The sequence below is a fragment of the Phymastichus coffea genome, unplaced genomic scaffold, assembly GCF_024137745.1.
Source record: "Phymastichus coffea isolate CEN01 unplaced genomic scaffold, Cenicafe_Pcof_1.1 PCOF00023, whole genome shotgun sequence".
In the NCBI taxonomy this organism is placed as follows: Eukaryota; Metazoa; Arthropoda; class Insecta; order Hymenoptera; family Eulophidae; genus Phymastichus; species Phymastichus coffea.
In genome coordinates this window covers 1,673,569-1,691,937 of record NW_026706834.1, presented here as the reverse complement: position 1 = coordinate 1,691,937, position 18,369 = coordinate 1,673,569, and the positions used below count along the sequence as shown (strand labels likewise).

General features: G+C 35.8%; 1 protein-coding gene across 3 annotated transcripts in view; it reads right to left on the bottom strand.

Annotated features, from left to right (window-relative positions):
* Positions 1 to 369: 369 nt before the first annotated feature.
* LOC131675481 (pancreas transcription factor 1 subunit alpha-like) overlaps positions 370 to 18,369 on the bottom strand; it is a 588,733-nt gene continuing 570,733 nt past the window's right edge. For 2 of the 3 annotated variants that reach the window (XM_058954478.1, XM_058954479.1), the window contains exon 4: positions 370 to 883. In XM_058954478.1, coding sequence (XP_058810461.1) covers positions 728 to 883 — 156 coding nt within the window. In that variant the 3' untranslated portion in view covers positions 370 to 727. The remainder of the gene's footprint in view (positions 884 to 18,369) is intronic. The other variant, XR_009303055.1, reaches the window with a different exon arrangement.

Below are 18,369 nucleotides of genomic sequence, written 5' to 3'. Positions count from 1 at the left end.
GAAAAGCTGCATATTATATAAATACATAATGTAAGCTTAGAGGTAACAAAAAGAGAGGAAAGTATAACAAAGACTTTCACTCTTTATAATGTATAGCATGTAAGTGAACATATAAGAATCAAGGTTCCATTACTTATATGTACGTTTCGAGTCTCGGTTCCATTAACTTTTAATTTGGTTTTTAAGGATTTATTCATACATAATATTAGTATTTTCGTATAATTCATTATATTCATTTGTTTCATTATCAAATACATTTGAGATGAATAATTTTATTTTACTGAACCATAACACTGAACCTTAAATGTGCGTTCATCCTGTCAAATAGAAAATCATCATCGAATATAAAATATGCTACGAAACTGATCGAAAAAATATTCTGGTTTTTTTAATAAATATTTTCAATTGTACATTATTCACAGTAATGAAAGTATGTTATTCATAATTCAAAGAAAATTTACTTATGTCCAAAAACGGCTTAATTTCGTCAATATAATCTGAAATATGAAAATATTGTTAAGTTAATATTATCCACGAATGTATCTGCTATACCTTTTTGAAAAAGTATATAATTGATTTAGTAATATGCCATACAATAAATTGCCTAACTTACACGTATGAGATTTTTCTGCATTAAAAATAATATTATTGAAATAGCGTTTTGATAATAATAATGAATTTATCAATAAATTTTGCACTGGAAGCGTAATGAAACTGTTCATATCTTTTAACTGTTTTTCAAATAATATTCCTTCGATGTATAATCCTGTTTCGGGCTTTGTAATTTAATACCTAATAACTCACTCATGAATGCAATATAAGTTATAGCTAGCCTTAATGTTTCAATCCTGGATAGTCGTTTTTCATAAGCAAATGTTGGAACCTGTAAAAATATATTTAATCAGTTTGTAACTTTACAAATTTATAACTTTAAAATTGACCTTTTCAAAATGAAATTTTAAAATATTGAAATTTCAGAAATATTGAATTTATAGAGATATTTAGCGTTATTGATATAATTTTTATAGTTAATTTTTTTATTTTTCACTCTAAGTAAAGTTGATTATAGTTGGTTTAAAAAAAAGACACTTATTAAAATGTATATCATATTTTATTTAATTACATAATTAAAATATTAATACGATTACAATACATCGTGAATGAAATTATTACATTTAAGCATTTGTAATGAATTGACATTCATTCAGATAAACACATATGTGTAAGTGCGTGACCGTGATAAGGAATATGAGAATGTGGGCGAGTAAAAGAGAGGGACCGAAATTCGTAGTTATTTAACGCATGGAGCTGAAGTGGAAGGAAGAGAGCGGCATACAAATCGCGGCTAGAAGATAGCCCAATCTGGAGGACCAGTAAATCGTCTCGATCTATTTGTTTTTTTAGTCGATTTTCGTTTTTTCCTGCATTTGATTGGCCAATAGGTGGAGTGCTTCATATTGGTGATGAAATAAGTAAGGCGCAAAAATGCTTTAAGTTGGAGAAAAGTGCTCTACCACGTGTGATAAATCCGAAAGTTTTGGTGCTCACACCCGGCAAGAAAATATTCATCCGGAATTTTTGCAGAGATGAAAAATCCAAACGACTTTAGGGCAGTGCTCCTTTGGTGCCGAGAAAGTCTTTTGCGAGACAACAGTATAGCTTCAGCGCTTCAACACGCCAAATACTAGCATTTCTCCATGCACATTCCTGGCAGTAGTAATGTCAGTTAGAAAGTAAGTCGTGCGTTCTTAATTAAGTTGCGAAATTTTTTTGTTTAGTGCTAGTGTACGCCGATCCTTGATTAGTTCGTAGCTAGCATAAAACATAATTTCTATTTCTTTCTCTCTATATACTTCTCTCTAACCTACAGATATATTTGCATACCACTAGGAATGATTTACTAGACAACGCTGCTAGACTGTCCAAAGTGGTACAGATGGTGGTAAAGTTGGTGACGGGCTCTGGTCTGAGCCTCAATACTGGTAAAATGAAAACAATTACACAGATCTGCAGTTGTCGACTACAGGTCATTTCCAAAGTAATAATTTGTATAGAATCTACTATAGGAAGCACCAGGGCTGGTTTCACTCTTGCAGAAGCTAGTTAGTTATCCTACGGATATATAAAACCATTCGTATAAGAGAATTGGTGTATTTAGCAGAGTGCTTCTCTGTATGCAACCTTGGATTCTTTGATAAAGAGTACTACCGAACCTCGGCGTCTCCTTGATGAGAAAAGAGACTAGGTTTAAATTTTTCTACGTCTCTAGTACTAGAAGCCCCTCTCTTCCGTTTTTTGGTGTCTGCTATTGCTTCCTGTCTTTAGAGTTGGACTGAGGAAATACTTTTTTACCTTAGACACATAAATTCAACCAAAAGTGGCGTATTTTTGTTTGCTTTGTTCTGCGCTACATGGTATTCATTCGTTAATATATTCATTAATATATATTATTGATACCTGTAGAACTAGTTTATACTATTATTGCTAGCTTTTATTGTGATATAGCAAAGGTCAAAAGCGATAAATTTAAAAGTTCTATACCATGTCGAAGTGTTATTTATTATTTATGACTGATACAATCAGCAAATTGGAAGGTTATACCCGCGGTCGTCTGCATAAATTATATTTATAAATAATTATTTATTTCCGAGGCGCAAACTTTCCCACGACGGACTTGTATACCGAGTGTGTATATTAATCTTGCGCATTTCTATCTGAGAAGAAAATGCTAAAACTATAAAGTACCAACTCAACAAAGACATATTCTTGCATTTTAGTATGCAGGATATGTTTCTATCTGATTCCGGAAAGGCATGGATAACTACCTGGAAACTCACGAAGCGTTTTACATGACCAGTGCTCCCTACTCTCTAAAGAATAACCCAAACAGAGAAAGTAAATCGATGGTCAAAACAATAGTCTTCGCATTTACAGAGGAAAAACACTCAACGTAAGATGCACATATCCTCAAGTTCACATTTGCACACAATAGAATTATACATAAGGCGATCAAAATGAGCGGCGCGTTTTTAACTACAAGGTTATTCCAAATCATCGTATTTGAGACGTAGAAAAGAGGAACGCGTGGCAGCTGAGGGGCTTGAGGAAGTTACCATCGATTCATGGCGAATCGGTATAAGCTAAACAATATTAAGGTAATAGTCCTAGATAACTCGAGGAATTACCTAGGAGGAATATCTATTCAAGTCCCAGATGTGACAGCCAAACTTAGCTTGAGATATGCGAATCATTTGTCGTAGTAGTTCGCTACGGCACTTCTTAACTCGAGAACGAATAAGAAGGTGATGTCGAGAATGCTACCGAATATAATCTGAAATCGTGCTTCAATGTTTACCAATATCCTTATAATAATGTACAAGAAGAGGTCTCCAACTACAAAGAGACGGATGAATTGCCTAGAACCCCAGACTTATAGACCCATTTAGGTTATGATCATAATATGAAGACCGGAGACTTAAAGGACCGTGGTGAAGAGCACGATGATGTACCAAAAAACCATTGTCTCCGGTCAAGCTCTATTTTCGTCACTTGCGATTAAGAAATGTTGGGCAACATCAAGCCTAGAGCCACTACTACTTCTACCTTTCCGTTTACTTAACACTTTTCCTCGGTATAACTCTGCTAACCACTTCTGCTTTTAACACTTCTAATTCTGTGCATACAAGACTTAACCTCAGAGTATTGCACTATTTTTAACGTCTCAGGGAATTCATCCCCGTCTTTTACCGCTCCGTAACCAACCAAATAATTATGCCTAACTCGACTTCTAACAGAAACATACTTGAAAAAATGATGCAACAAGTCAAAAAGCTATTCAACGGCTGACGAGAAAAAAAGAGCGCATGCCGAAGAAAAATTAAGCATACGCACACTCACACTCCCGACTACATATTACCGGCTTGAGAAAAAGGACGAACGGAAAATTGCAATAAAAATGCACGCGAATGAAACTACGGATGCGTTACCTACTCGGGCACTGCCACAAACACTCCGAGGAAGCTTACACACCTGGTGTGATCAGGAAATTGAGGATGAGGCAGCAGCTGGCAACTATCTGTGCCAGGTTGCTGCGTACCACCGACGGCATTCTGAGCGACACACATTCATTAACGCTACCTACAAGGCTGATGTATACACATTCAAACATACATATGCCTGACAATTGTTGTACACATAAAACTGAGATTTTTCCCAAATTTTGGAGACGATACATTAATTATATCAAAAGTTATTAACAATTAAAGAAAAATGATAAAAAATTTTCAAACGGCTATATTTTAAAAACTAATAGAGATATCGAAGTCGGATTTTTTTCAAAATACTTATAATGATTTAAAATTTCGAAATAATTACAACAATAAACAATAAAAATTTTTTTTCGAAAGTTATTAACTTTTTGTTTAAACAATTGCTAATATTCCAAAAAGTATATTTTTTTCGAAAAATTCTTGCTCCTACGTATTCCTGAGGATTTTTGCTATAGAAATCAATCATAAAATTCAAGGGCCCGACATATCGGAAAGCGTAGCCCTAATCAAAAGAAGATGCCTCGGTGTCCGGGCGCAACGGCACCCGAGGTCCCCTCACAGTAAATAACCTCTTGAATGTCTTTTGGGCCTTTATTTGGTTTTCTTAGAAAAAACTCGATCAAGCAGTTACTCTTCTGTGTATTTGAAAGTTATTTAAGCATTATCTAATTACTCAATTATTCATGAAAATAAAATATTTTTAGAAATAGTATATGTTAAATGAATCATAAATAAGTCATAAATCGCCCTATTAACCTTCAAACTATCGGCAGTTTATATACATAAACATCTAATACATCTAATTGTAATCTAATACATCTAAACCTATTAAGACCAAATAAAGGCCCAAGAAATAGCCGAGAGGTATCGTGCTGTAAAGCGTCTTCGGAGTCAGCGGGACGTCTTCGTGGTCTTAAGCTGAGGCATCTTCTTTTGATTAGGGCTACGCTTTCCGATATGTCGGGCCCTTGAATTTTATGATTGATTTCTATAGCAAAAATCCTCAGGAATACGTAGGAGCAAGAATTTTTCAAAAAAAAAATATACTTTTTGAGATATTAGCAATTGTTTAAACAAAAAGTTAATAACTTTCGAAAAAAAATTTTTATTGTTTATTGTTGTAATTATTTCGAAAGTTCAAGGTATTATAAGTAATTTGAAAAAAATCAGCTTCGATATCTTTATTAGTTTTTTAGATTAAAGCTAAAGTACCTTTCGACCGTGAGTCCGCTGGAGCGCTACCGCAGCCTTACGCCGAGGCGTCTTCTTTTGATTAGGGCTACGCTTTCCGATATGTCGGGCCCTTGAATTTTATGATTGATTTCGATAGCAAAAATCCTCAGGAATACGTAGGAGCAAGAATTTTTCAAAAAAAAAATATACTTTTTGAGATATTAGCAATTGTTTAAACAAAAAGTTAATAACTTTCGAAAAAAAATTTTTATTGTTTATTGTTGTAATTATTTCGAAATTTTAAATCATTATAAGTATTTTGAAAAAAATCCGACTTCGATATCTCTATTAGTTTTTAAAATATAGCCGTTTGAAAATTTTTTATCATTTTTCTTTAATTGTTAATAACTTTTGATATAATTAATGTATCGTTTCCAAAATTTGGGAAAAATCTCAGTTTTATGTGTACAACAATTTGCCAAATTAAAAAAAAATCCGTAACCTAAGGGTTACAAGTCAATCGAAATAGCCAAGAATTACCCATATATTATAGTATCCGCCATATGCCGTATTACTTCCGCCATTTTAAATTTTCATTTTGATGACAGAATCAAGTTCAAAGACCTAAATAACCCTTAAGGACCTACTTAGTTGTGCTTGATTAATGAAAAAACATATGACGCCTACAGGCGTCATCCCGGTTATGTAAAGGTTAACCTGGTAACTTTCCCTTACAATATCATTTAAAAATACCTCAACTTTTCAAATTCCATAAGAGATTCTGAAAATATAGCGTTATGGTACCAATTGTCTTTATTGTCTAAATTGAGTTTTCAACGATTATAAATAAAAGGGCTAGGAATTTTTGAAAAAAAAGAAAAAAACCTAACTCGTTTTCTATTGGACATAAACAATTTTTTTTTTCAATTTGCGCCTTGAAATTACCTTTAAAAATTCTTCTGTTATAAATTTGTGAAATGAATAGGATAGTTGCAAATTAAATTGTTTATAAGCAAAAAAGGGACTGTTTTTTTGGATGGTCATTTATGTCATTAAAAAAAATTTTTTTATATGCCACTAATATGTTAAGTAGGTAAACAAGGAAAACATCTGCTCAGGAAGGCATTAGCTCAGGAGGGTATCAGCTCACGGATTTTGACTTCCCTGAGTTAGTGCTCGTTCATCTTCAGCTCAGCACTGTCATTTCACCTCCCCTCCTGTTACGTGCTTCGGCACTGTTGACACACCTCCCTCCCGCCTCTCCCCCTTTTACTGAGCTGATGCCCGTACGTTCTATGTTCGGCACTGTCGACTCACCTACCTCCCCGCTAGCACTTTCGGTTCATTGTACCCCCCTTCTCTACTGAACTAATATACTCTCTGAGCCGATACCCGTGCGTTTGCATGTTTTCCGTTCATCGTTTGTGTGTGTGTGTGTGTATGTGTGTGTGTGCACGTTAAATTTTTTAGACGCAATGAAGTAAATTTTTATCGAAAAAAAACGAACGGATAGATCGGGGAATCGAACCCGCGTTCTCTAGATCCACAGGCCGATGCTGTACCGCTAGAGCCACTGCCACTAGTACCCCGGACAGTTCTTATCGTATATATTAGCTACACGATTGTTATAGGGTCCAAAAGCGCTAATATATTGTAAAGGAGAATCACGGCCCGGCTGTTGCTCTCCGTCGAGCTCTCACCAATGCCCGTGCGCCTTGCCAAGCTAAGAGTTTGCGCTGGTTGAGCACACTCTCATTAGTTATTTCTTTGTTTTTCGAGTTGCGACGGCGGCGATGGCATGCTTGAGGGAGCCGACGAATGAGACAGTGAGAGAGAGAGAGAGAGAGAGAGATAGCCGCTAGCAGACCTGCGCGCGTATCTCGCTGTAGAGAGAGAGAGGAGAAAAAATCGGCAGTTTATCGAGAGCTGTGAAGCAGACCGGCCCGCGCATAAAAAAAGTTTCTGTTTTTTCATCTCGTTTGTTGGCTAAGATTTCCGGCGCCCTCGCCGTGACCAAGTGTAAGGATACGTACCCGGTGAATAAATAATCGTTAATGAGTGACCGAGAAGTAAAAACCGCGAAAGCTGCGAGGCCGGCACCCGTGTACGTGGGTTAACTGGCAAGGTGACGCGATTTGTGCGCGCGTGTGGCCATTTTTTCTTGGTAGTGAGCAGTACACACGAAACAGGAGCTATGAAACTAACGAATATTCACCCACTCAACAACAGTAATTGGTATCACTACACACACATACCCATACCAGGACAATAGATACACACAAGAATCAACAACAACACTAACAACAACATCAACAAAAATAAAAAATAGCAATAACAGAGAATAACGAATAACAAGAAAAATTGCGTTACAATAAAATCCACAGCATAACACAAAGAAGGAATCCAAGAGAAGAGAATCGAAGGACGATAGAACACATCAACAGTACGGAGCAGGTCGGTGTTGTGGTTTCTCTCGCTCTCTCTCTCCCTCTCTCTCTGTCCGAGGTACCGGGTGAGCGCTTCGTAGCTAGGCATCCTTGCCAGCTACGAGGTCGAACGAGTGACTTTGTGTCGGGCGAGGATTGTTCTTCTTGAATCTTTGTACATTTTATATATTTCTCGCGATTACTGACGAATAAACAAACAGCGGTTCGGTGAGCAGCCCTTCAGCCGTTCCGCTGCGCGTTACGCGGTATGGATAATTTTGTCTTATACTGGCGTTGTTTTTTTCTTTATTTAGAATAAGTAGCGATTTTGTATTATTAAAATTGTTATTACACCAGTTTGTTGTTGTGATATCGTTACCTAAAATCACTCCTGATCCCACATTAGTTTATTCGCGTACGATTAGTGCATTTGTTCGACGCATTATTCAGTCGTGGTAACGTCTTTTGCTTCCCGGACCCCCTCTCTTTTAATAAAATAATTTTGTGCGGACAGTCGCGAGCTACCTGAACGGGAACGGCTGGATTTCTCCGTTATAATATAAAACTAATAATTCTGTTATATATATATATATATATATATATATGAGGTGTGATAAAAAAGTAAGGTGAATTTTTATTTTTCTCACAAAATACTTATTTATTCATCAATTTTTATTTTATCTCCTTCAAAGTAATCCCCCTCGGATATAATGCACTTGTGCCAACGCTTTTTCCAATCCTCAAAGCATTTCAAAAAATCATTTTTTGTGATCTTGTTTAGTTCATCCTTCGATGCCGTCTTTATCTCCTCAATCGTGGCAAAACGCCGTCCTTTCAAGGGCCTCTTCAGTTTTGGGAACAAGAAGAAGTCACAGGGGGCCAGATCTGGGGAATACAGTGCCTGTGGCATCGTTACTGTGTTGGTTTTAGCCAAAAATTCGCGCACAAGCAACGATGTATGAGCAGCAGGGGCGTTATCATGGTGCAAAAGTCAATTTTTATTTTTCCACAAATTCGGACGTTTCTGGCGGATTGCTTCGCGCAAATTGCGCATAACTTGCAGGTAATATTCCTTATTTACTGTTGTACCCTGTGGCAAGAACTCATGATGCACCACGCCCCTGCAGTCAAAGAAAACTGAATTGATGCTCTTCGTATTTAAAATCGCTAGAGTTTCATGTTAATCCATGGTAGTAAAGTTCTAACCAGAGATTTTTTCGCTTATATTTCTCCGTTAGTCTTCATCATAGAAAGGGAGGTTTGAACAAGCGTACGAGTAGTTCTTCGTTGTAGTTAACTGGAAGTATCGCTAACTTTTTCACAGCATGTTTTGTCATGCATCATGAAGCCTTGCATGTCCACTACGTACTCCATTGCGATAGAAAGCTACTACTGAGCTGCTTAAGAAAAGAGTCAATTATTTAATACCCCTCACCCCTTCTAAATAAGTTTCTTCACATCACCATTTAACGGATTATACTGAACGATGCTATTATGTAGAATAAGACAATATGCTGTAGTTCCTTCGGGAATATTTTCTTTGGTTTCGAACTCCAAGCGTACATCTACTGGAGAAGTCTTTAATGATTCATTTTGTTTCAAACAGTCAATCACTACGAGTGGCATGTAATTCTTATATTCGAGTTTTTTGAGCATCGGTTCGGCACCTTTACCGTAGTATACGTTTTGAAAATTGACATACATATCGTACAACATTGCGTACTGGTTTTTACTGAAATCAATGTTGAGATTACCGTATGGATAGCACTGAGAGTTGAGGTACAGTTTTACATTTTCGATATTACAATGATCAAATAAACTAGCGTTAGAGTTTGGTTCATTTTTTCGATTAGTTTGGAAGGCTAAGATGACATAGCGTGGTTTCTCCAACTGATTTATCGTTTGAACTGTTCAGGTGTGATTTGTATTTGCAGGTAGCACTAGATATTCGTACAGTTCCCAACTACGAAAACTCATTGAAATACTTCGTTCGTTTTTTAGAAAGTCGAGTACACATATTTTTTTTGCATTCGATGCAGTTACATAGGGCATAAGCCATTTGAGACGTGTTACATCAATCTTGAATTCTTCGTAAGCTTCAACGTCGTTGACGGTCTTCTTCGTTTGATAAACTGTATTTACATCGGAACTTCATCTTATGAGAATTAATTCATGTTTCATATTCACTAGCACTTTGCGATAGTCCTCAGCGAATTCAAGTATGAAGCTCAGAGGTATCAAAATATCAAAGACGCCATTCGCATTAATTATTTTACGGTCCTTTTGTTCTGTATTAACTGTTGTAAGATAAACGTTCTTATATTTATCTATTTCTATAGCTTTCAGCTCATATCAAATTTCTTCAAACATGTGATAATTGGCATTATTAACAAAATTAGTATTCGTTAACAAAGTGTTATTGTTGTTACATAATCGTCCACAAATATGTAACGAGCTGCGAGATGGTAAAAGGCACAAGTCATGATGTTGAATTGATATACAAATCTCGTCACTATTTTTAAACGATGAATTGGTGTAAGGTTGATGAGCGTGGATCTCGTAATGTGCCAAAGATTCATCGAAGGCAACAGGTGACTGTATTTCTAGAATGTTCTCCATTGTGTCGTTGAAAGCTGCATTTATTTTCCACCTGGAACTACTCTTAGCCCAAGACTTTTTAGGAACTTTATGCTTTGACGTGTTAAAGCTTTCGCTTTCCGATGACGATTGGTGACTGAAGTTCGCCGTGTTGACGTTTTCAATTTCAGTCGACAACTGACGCTGGGCTTGCATATTTGAGTGCTTATAGAGTCCCTGCCACTCTTTGAATCGTAAACGACTCCCATCATACACTTTTGAGGTGTAATCTGACAGTTATGACTTCACCGCGAAAATTAATTAAATTTCCGTCTTGATCGACGATGCATAATTATAAATAATCTACAGACTTTTTCGTAACTGGAAGATAAATCACGTAAGAGCGAATTTCAATAACTTTATATCCAGACGATACTGCTGGAAAAAATTTGTGAATATCGTGAACAGTGTTTCCGTTCAAGTAAGCGTCAGCGATTATGTTACACTGGACTCTTACAGCCTTCACCTTGATAATACTGACGGGTATATCAGGATTGTGAGAAACGTTTGCTTCTAATGTACGTCGTGAAAAACCCAACAATCGTCCAATAGAATTCTGCGGATGAAAACCGATAGGTTCAGAACACTTGATTATACAATGCAAGGTGTTGTTGTTTGGTTTCAAACTTAATGTTATATTATTATTATTATCAGTGCGGAGATGCTTCACAGCTTTGCCTAGAAATTTATCAATGTCATCGATATCGTAGGTCTCAACAGGTATGTCGATAATTTGATTTGCGACGTAAAATTTATTATTATGTACGTCAATATTAGGTATCGAGTTGAACGTTAGGAACTCGACTAAGCCCAACTTATAATGTTTATACTGTGATAGTTCAATTGGTGGGAAATAGTACGCTTTCAACAGTGAAAAATTACCGGAGAGAGTCAGAGTTAACGAATCCTCCATGACTTTCCGAACATGACTACCAATATTTTCACGTTGCCTTTACTTTTATACACTCGCACAAAAACTATAAACAAAGATGACCGCATACGTGAGAATTGAAATCTTGATATCATTTCATATTATATTTGATCTCGATATCATCAAGATATCGAGATATGAAAGCTATCAAAATATGTGACGTTTTTTCCGATTTTCCGATAAGCCACTCAGTGCGTCCCTGTTCCTTCGACGTCATCAAGATTGACTATAGCTGATTCGTGATAATATGGTCCAGAACTCGGTAAGTCATTTCTCAAGAAGATTCCGCAAAAATTTGGTATATTCAAAATTTTTGCATACTTCAAGTCCGTGTTTGTGAGAGCTCTATCCGGTAGATTTATTTTGAACTTTTTTTTTTCAAACCTGATCCCAGACAAGGTTTGAGACAAAATTTATAGCCTTTTTTTTATAAGGTTTGAGATACATGCCTTTTCCCAGAGTAATGGCCTCCATCGTTTTGTTGTGTCTCTCGTTCTCTTTCAATTGCTGTTTGCAGATTTTGCATCGTTCACAGCTTTTGCCATTCCCGCGGCGCCTACAGCTAGAGCACCAGTTGCACTCAAGCCTGCAAAAAAGTGGTATGAGGAAGGGCAAAGTTCCACCCATCTTAGTTGATATTGACAGAATTCATGGAACGATTACAATGAATTTTGTTGTAGACGTACATGGCTTCAAAACTTCCTTGAACGAATTCGTATTATTGTTGCTTCTTTTTTTTACAGAAGGACTGTGGTTAACGTTGAAGACTTGGGTTGTCCATCACACATGAATCTTTCAAACGATAGCATTTCCGTATGCAGTAACTACAACGCGTATCTATCAAATACACCATGTGCCTCTAAAAACGCGCTGGCTAACAGTAAATGGATATTCGCTCGCAAAAGTCGTGATGTTATGTAATTTAGTTTTTATATCTAAGTTTCAAATAAATAAAAAATTAACGTATCAATCAATTCTTATTTTTTTAGTCACCTATTATATATATAAATTTTAGAAATGTATATTATTGATTTTTTTTGTTTCTTATATATATATAAGAAACATAAAAAAATCATATTTCTAAAATTTTCAATTAACTTGAACAGATTTTTTTATCAAAATAAAATTCAACATTAAAATACAAAATAGGAGATTAAAAGAGAAAAAAAGTTGAGAAACATTTTTTTTAAATAATAGGCACTTCATTAAAAAAAAAAGAACAAATTAACGCAAAATAAGCATGAGCATGCTTGGTAATACTTTGACGACATGTTGGACAATCATGAATTCTTGGTGCACATTCCATGCATACAGCGATATGTCCACAAGGTGAAAATAGTACAGCAATCCTAGAATCCAAACATATCTTATAGTACATCTAGTAATTTCAAGTTGATGCAAAATATTGACTATACTCGTATCTCGCTGCGACTGTTCAACCCTATCACTAAGTTTATTCATTTTTTCGTTCTGTTTGTCAATACTCTTCTAATGATCGCATAAAAGTTCTTCATAAACAGATATCATCCTGATGGCTGCATTCGATTCGCTTTCCGATGCATATTTCTCCGTCAAATGTAAGTCAAAAAAAAGTTTTGTAATAAGACTCTTCATCGATGATAACGCTGACTCGTCTGTACATGCATGCGGGTTAGCAGTAGGTACGCTAGCCGTTGCTGGCTCTTCCCACGTTTTTGTTGCCCGATACTCATGCTTATACCGTCCACAATCATCTCTACTTCTTCCAGGACTTGCTGGTATGGGGCTTGATCCGATTGGCACATTGCAACAACTTCTGTTGCGAATGAAAAGGCAGCAGCCAGCCCAGCGTTGATGTTCCGTCATAAGGTCATCACCTTCTTCCCAACGACAGACTTCCAGACCACATTCAAAACAACGCACTCGATCAATCTGCTCCGTTTAGTAAAAGTAGACTGCAGCAAGATCTGCTGGTTGTACGTGTGCGCATGTCCATTGAGCCGTGAAGCTATCCAGCCTCGCTTGTTCAAATCTGTATAAATAAAAATATTGAAAAAAATATATAAAGTATGTTCTATAAACAATAAAACAAATAATTGCCTATAGTCAATCTTGTTAGAGGTCATTGGAGAATGCTCATATCACCTTTTTTTCTTTCACACTTTACACTAGTTCACTCTGGATGCGAATGCGACTGCTGATGAGATGCAGCTCATTTTTTATTTATGGCATACCATACATGCCATACATGCCATACATTCTATAAAAGAATTCATTTAATTTGTCATGAGCTATACATACACGTGCACACGCGTATGTATGTGTATGTAAAGCATACAACTCGTGGGGAATCGACTCAATGGTCTGTACGGATGACGTCATTCAAAACTGTCGCATATACGCACTAATTTTAGACACATTTTTTTTATTGTTGTTTTTATTGATGATATTTCAACTATTCTAATTGAAAAGAACTTACCTGCCCTTGTTGTTGAATTTAATTGTTGTCATATGTACATATAAATAAATGTCTACATCTAATACTCTATAAGAAAAAAATTAGTAACATTATTTATCGTTTTTTTTTTCTTCTAATAATCTTTTAGTAAAAAAATATGTGACTTATCGTTAAAATTCATTTAAGAACAAAGATAAAAAAAAAAGAATAGACATACAGGAGAATCGAACCAATCATCCTTTGCATCTACACGACAGTGCTCTACCATTTGAGCTATTGTCGCTCTTTGTAAAGATCGTGCGTACTAACTATATATAACTTTATGATTTAGGAAAAAATGATCAGTTTTAGTATTATTTTGTACACTGAATTAAATGAACTATTTTAATATGGTATATTTTTTAATTAAAAAATACTTACCTTATACTTACCTGCTCGTTTCGCTGAAAATGGGGGTAGGAATAAAGGAAAACACAAGGTTGAATTCATTCGTAAAGTATAATTGTTTTTTTTTTGTTGAAACGTTTGTTTTTTAGTATTTACATTTGCGGCTACGATATTGTACATACGTTTGAATAGCACTGAAAAGTGCTGATTTATAAAAATAATATAATTTTTTTTATTGAACTAATAGTTTGTCTATCATTGAAATTTAGCACTAAAAAGTGCTGTTTTAAATTTATATTAATCCATGATATCAATTAACTGTCCGGATTGTATAGCTTCGCCAACTTGAAAAAGGTGGCCCGGAATTACCACCTACCATTCGTCCGTTGCGTGAAGAAAAGCGCACGCGCTATCGCGATCCTGTATTAATACACATTCGCGTCTCTTCTCCGCACTAATCGCTATTGTTTAGCTACTCTCATCATTAATTATGATCGTCTTAGGCACGCGACAAAATCAATGCAGTCGCGTAGTCTCCCACTCCCAATTCTTCGACTAATGACCGATGCGCGGCCAGTGTTTGCGGAAATGAATAAAAAAGATCGTCTTGCAACGATACGTCATTGTGATTTTTTTATCGTGAAGTAAAGTAAAGTGAAGAAAAATGCAGCGTGAAGACGATAGTGCAGTGAGTAACGAGTTAGAACAATTGTTTTCGCCTGACGATGTGCCGTGGCAAGACGAGCTCAACGAAGTCATGGCAGCATTAGACGATGACGACTGTGATCTCTTCAAAGACGATGTCTTCGGAGTGCTGATGTCACCGAAGGAAGCGGTGGTGGACGAAGTCGTCAAACAGCAGAGAACACCAACACCGAGGAGAGACGACATTCATGGAGCTGCCAACTATCCGGATGCCGCTGATACCTCCACCATCAATTGTGTAAGTACCTCTTTTCACTCTCTTTTACTCTCTCCCTCTCTCATTCTGTTTTTATAATATAAACAAAAAAATCATTTAAATATAAACAGATATGTTCTTACTATTATCAAATTTATATATATTTAATACCATTTGTTACGTGACGAACCATTTTATTTTTTTGTTATAATATATCTACTTAAGACTTCGCTTGCAAGAGTCCCATTCCTGCCACGTCAAGGTCAAGAATATAACGATGAGACACTATCATCAGTACTATCCGTATGCGCGCCACTGCGGGAATGAGTAGGAAAAGCCGATCTGCGACAGCATACTGCACTAAGCGTGTTAGGCTAGAAAACGTGAAGCGATTAAAAATGCGTAAATCAGAGAGAGAGAGAGAGAGAGAGAGAGAGAGAGAGAGAGAGAGAGAGAGAGAGAGAGAGAGAGAGAGTAAAGAAAGAGAGAGGGAAACGAAAAGGCACAGACAAATAGAGAGAGTGTGATCCGGCAGTTAGGAGTAGTGAGCGCCCAACTAAGAAGGCTGCATTTATTTCCTATTGAAGTAAAATCTGTAATTGAGAATATCAGAGTTTGAGAATATCAGATATTGAGTTTTATAAAAGTGTGAGTTTTTAATAGAATATTAAAAGTGTCGAGTACAATCATTTCAATAATTTTTTTGTTTATATAAACGAAAATCATCAAAATCATCGCTTTACTATGTGTCGCTGTATTATTGTATAAAAAGGATATATTGGAACAGTAAATTCAGCCAGATTTGAAGGAAGATTTTACCCACAAAACCAATCAAATAATACCTTGGACCAATTTATATTTATTTTATTAATACGAAGTGAGTACCATTTTTTATGTAATAAAAAAATAATAGACAACGCGAGGCGGAAGTTACGAGTCTAAATATTTATATATATAAATTAAACGATATATATATATATATATATATATATATATATATATATATATATATATATATATATATATATATATATATATCGTTTAATTTATTTTAAGTTGTGAAAGTGACTAGAATAAATATTATAAATATAAACTTTGTAACGGGGGGGGTAAATCTACAAAATGAGAAATTTATTTAAGAGCAAACTCCCACGATGCAGAGCAAACCGCCGCTCCGTTAACACGTATGTTAATACGTGTATTCGCCTTAACGTCAGCTGACTTAACTTAGTTGTCTTCGATCAAGCAGAGTTGAACTCACCTTAAGTCACGTGCCTTGTGATACTCGATGAGTTTTAAGTGTAATCGACTTTGCTCCTAATCCACTTAATCCCCTAGCTATAATCGAATTAAAACCTAAGCCTTTTTCAATTGTTTAAACTATTAGGAAAAATTGTATGACGAAATCGGCGAATAAGTTTAATAGATTTTATTAATAAAAAATCTCTACAGTCTTTGTCGGGCCGAAAGACTGACGCACGCGAATAGGATTTACAATTAAATAACTTTCGGTGAAAAAGAGAGACAGAAGATTCGAATATTGGCGCGATCTAACGCTCGGCGCGAATACAAAAAAAAATCAACGCTAACACGGTTGGACAAAATACTAAATGTATTTTGTCACGTAATAATTAAGGGAGGTGCACCTACCCTGCGGTGCAATTACGGTGATCAGCCGTAATTGTTGATGTCAGTAAACTATCAACTGCCTCTGGTCCTAGGTTATCAACTGCGCTGCCTCGTACCGCCTATCAGCTGCAAATCTGCCGCTATCGTAACGCCGCAATCCGTTAATCACGTTGTTGCACTCACGCGCGTAATTATTCTGGATAAAAAACTATTAGTCGGCGAGAAAAACAGTGGAAACAAACTTCGGCGATATCTATTCGTAACAACAGCTGAGACGTAACTGCTAATTCAAAAGATCGCGCGCCCCCTCTCTCTCTCTCAATACTTAGAACTAACGCACGAAAATTAGAATCGCGAACGGTTCGATTAATTGAATCGACTACCGTTGCAACTTCTTCAAGTTTATCCATATGTTTCCCCGTCATATTAAAGAAAACTCTATTTACATTTTCCTTTCTATTTAATAAACGAGCGAAAATTTTTATAAACATCAGATTAATTATTTTATAATCGTGATATCGAGTGCCGGATTTCAATTAATAGGAATTGCATTATTAATGTACGAACGGGCCGGAGTGTCTGAAAGCCTGAGTGCCGCCCGAGTCTAAGGCTGCTCGGTTGTTTAAAAGGCCTACGTACAAGGCAGATTTGCCTGACGCGAATTGCCACCTATCGACTGGTAGCAGAGCGTGATTTTCTCAGACTTCTGTCTTTCTTTTCTTTCGTGTTGAAATTCTTATAAATTAAATAATCTTTTAAATTAAAAATACGTATATTTCTATGTGTTAAATCTAAGGGAGATTACTTAAATTATTCCCTCATTATTATTATTTCATATATTATATATTATTTTATTTCCGTACGATAACTATGATAATTTGTATTTAATTATAATCATGATTAAATATTTATTTGATTTATGTTTATGTACTTTTGTGCAAAAAAATTTACGACTATTTCGTCCCGCGTGTTACGCAAACGGCTGAGTGAGACGTTTATCTCTAGGCGGGCTAAATTCACGCCGAAGACGAAAATTGTTTTTCTCATTCACAAGTTCGAGCGCATAAGAATTCGGCGGAGTTTCATTTTTCGGCGATGGTCGCGTAAACGTAATTAGGTCTCTTGCTTATAACATTGGGTGGATTTTCTTGCGTTCTCATATTTTCTGCCCACTCACTCGAGTGGAGTTGGCTACGTGATTCTTTTTAAAAATATTCGAAATCAAACACGACTTAAAAAAAATTGATTATTATTTTACGTATGACATTAGCATCTGAAATTCGATGTGCACGCTTGCAAATGTTTCTTTTTGCGAGATAGTCGGAATCTTTTTTTCCCTTCTTCGTAGTTTGTGTCCGTCGCAATAAATGATTATTACTTTTATATTATATTATATTATTCTTTGTTGAAATTTTCTTTGATTTTTTAATTTCTATTATCTTTATTTGATATACAATACGGTATAAATCATTAAATATAATTGGTATCGTGTCAGTAACTACTTAAGGAATTTAGAATAAATTAAAATTTTGTCGGATATTATTATTAATATTATTTTCTTTATTTTTATTGCCGACGATAAATTTTCATATTGTCGTCCCAACGTTTTCTTTATTATCCCAAAAGCGACCCTGGGCCATAAATTATCCGTGAAGCGGATGAAGAAAGTTTAGTGAGGCTCTGTATTAAATGAAAATAAAATACGAGTGTACGCTAGCCTATAAGTAAAATGGCGACCGAAGCGGCTATCTTGCAGCTACTGATTAGCATGTCAGCCAGCTTTACCTTACAGAATATTG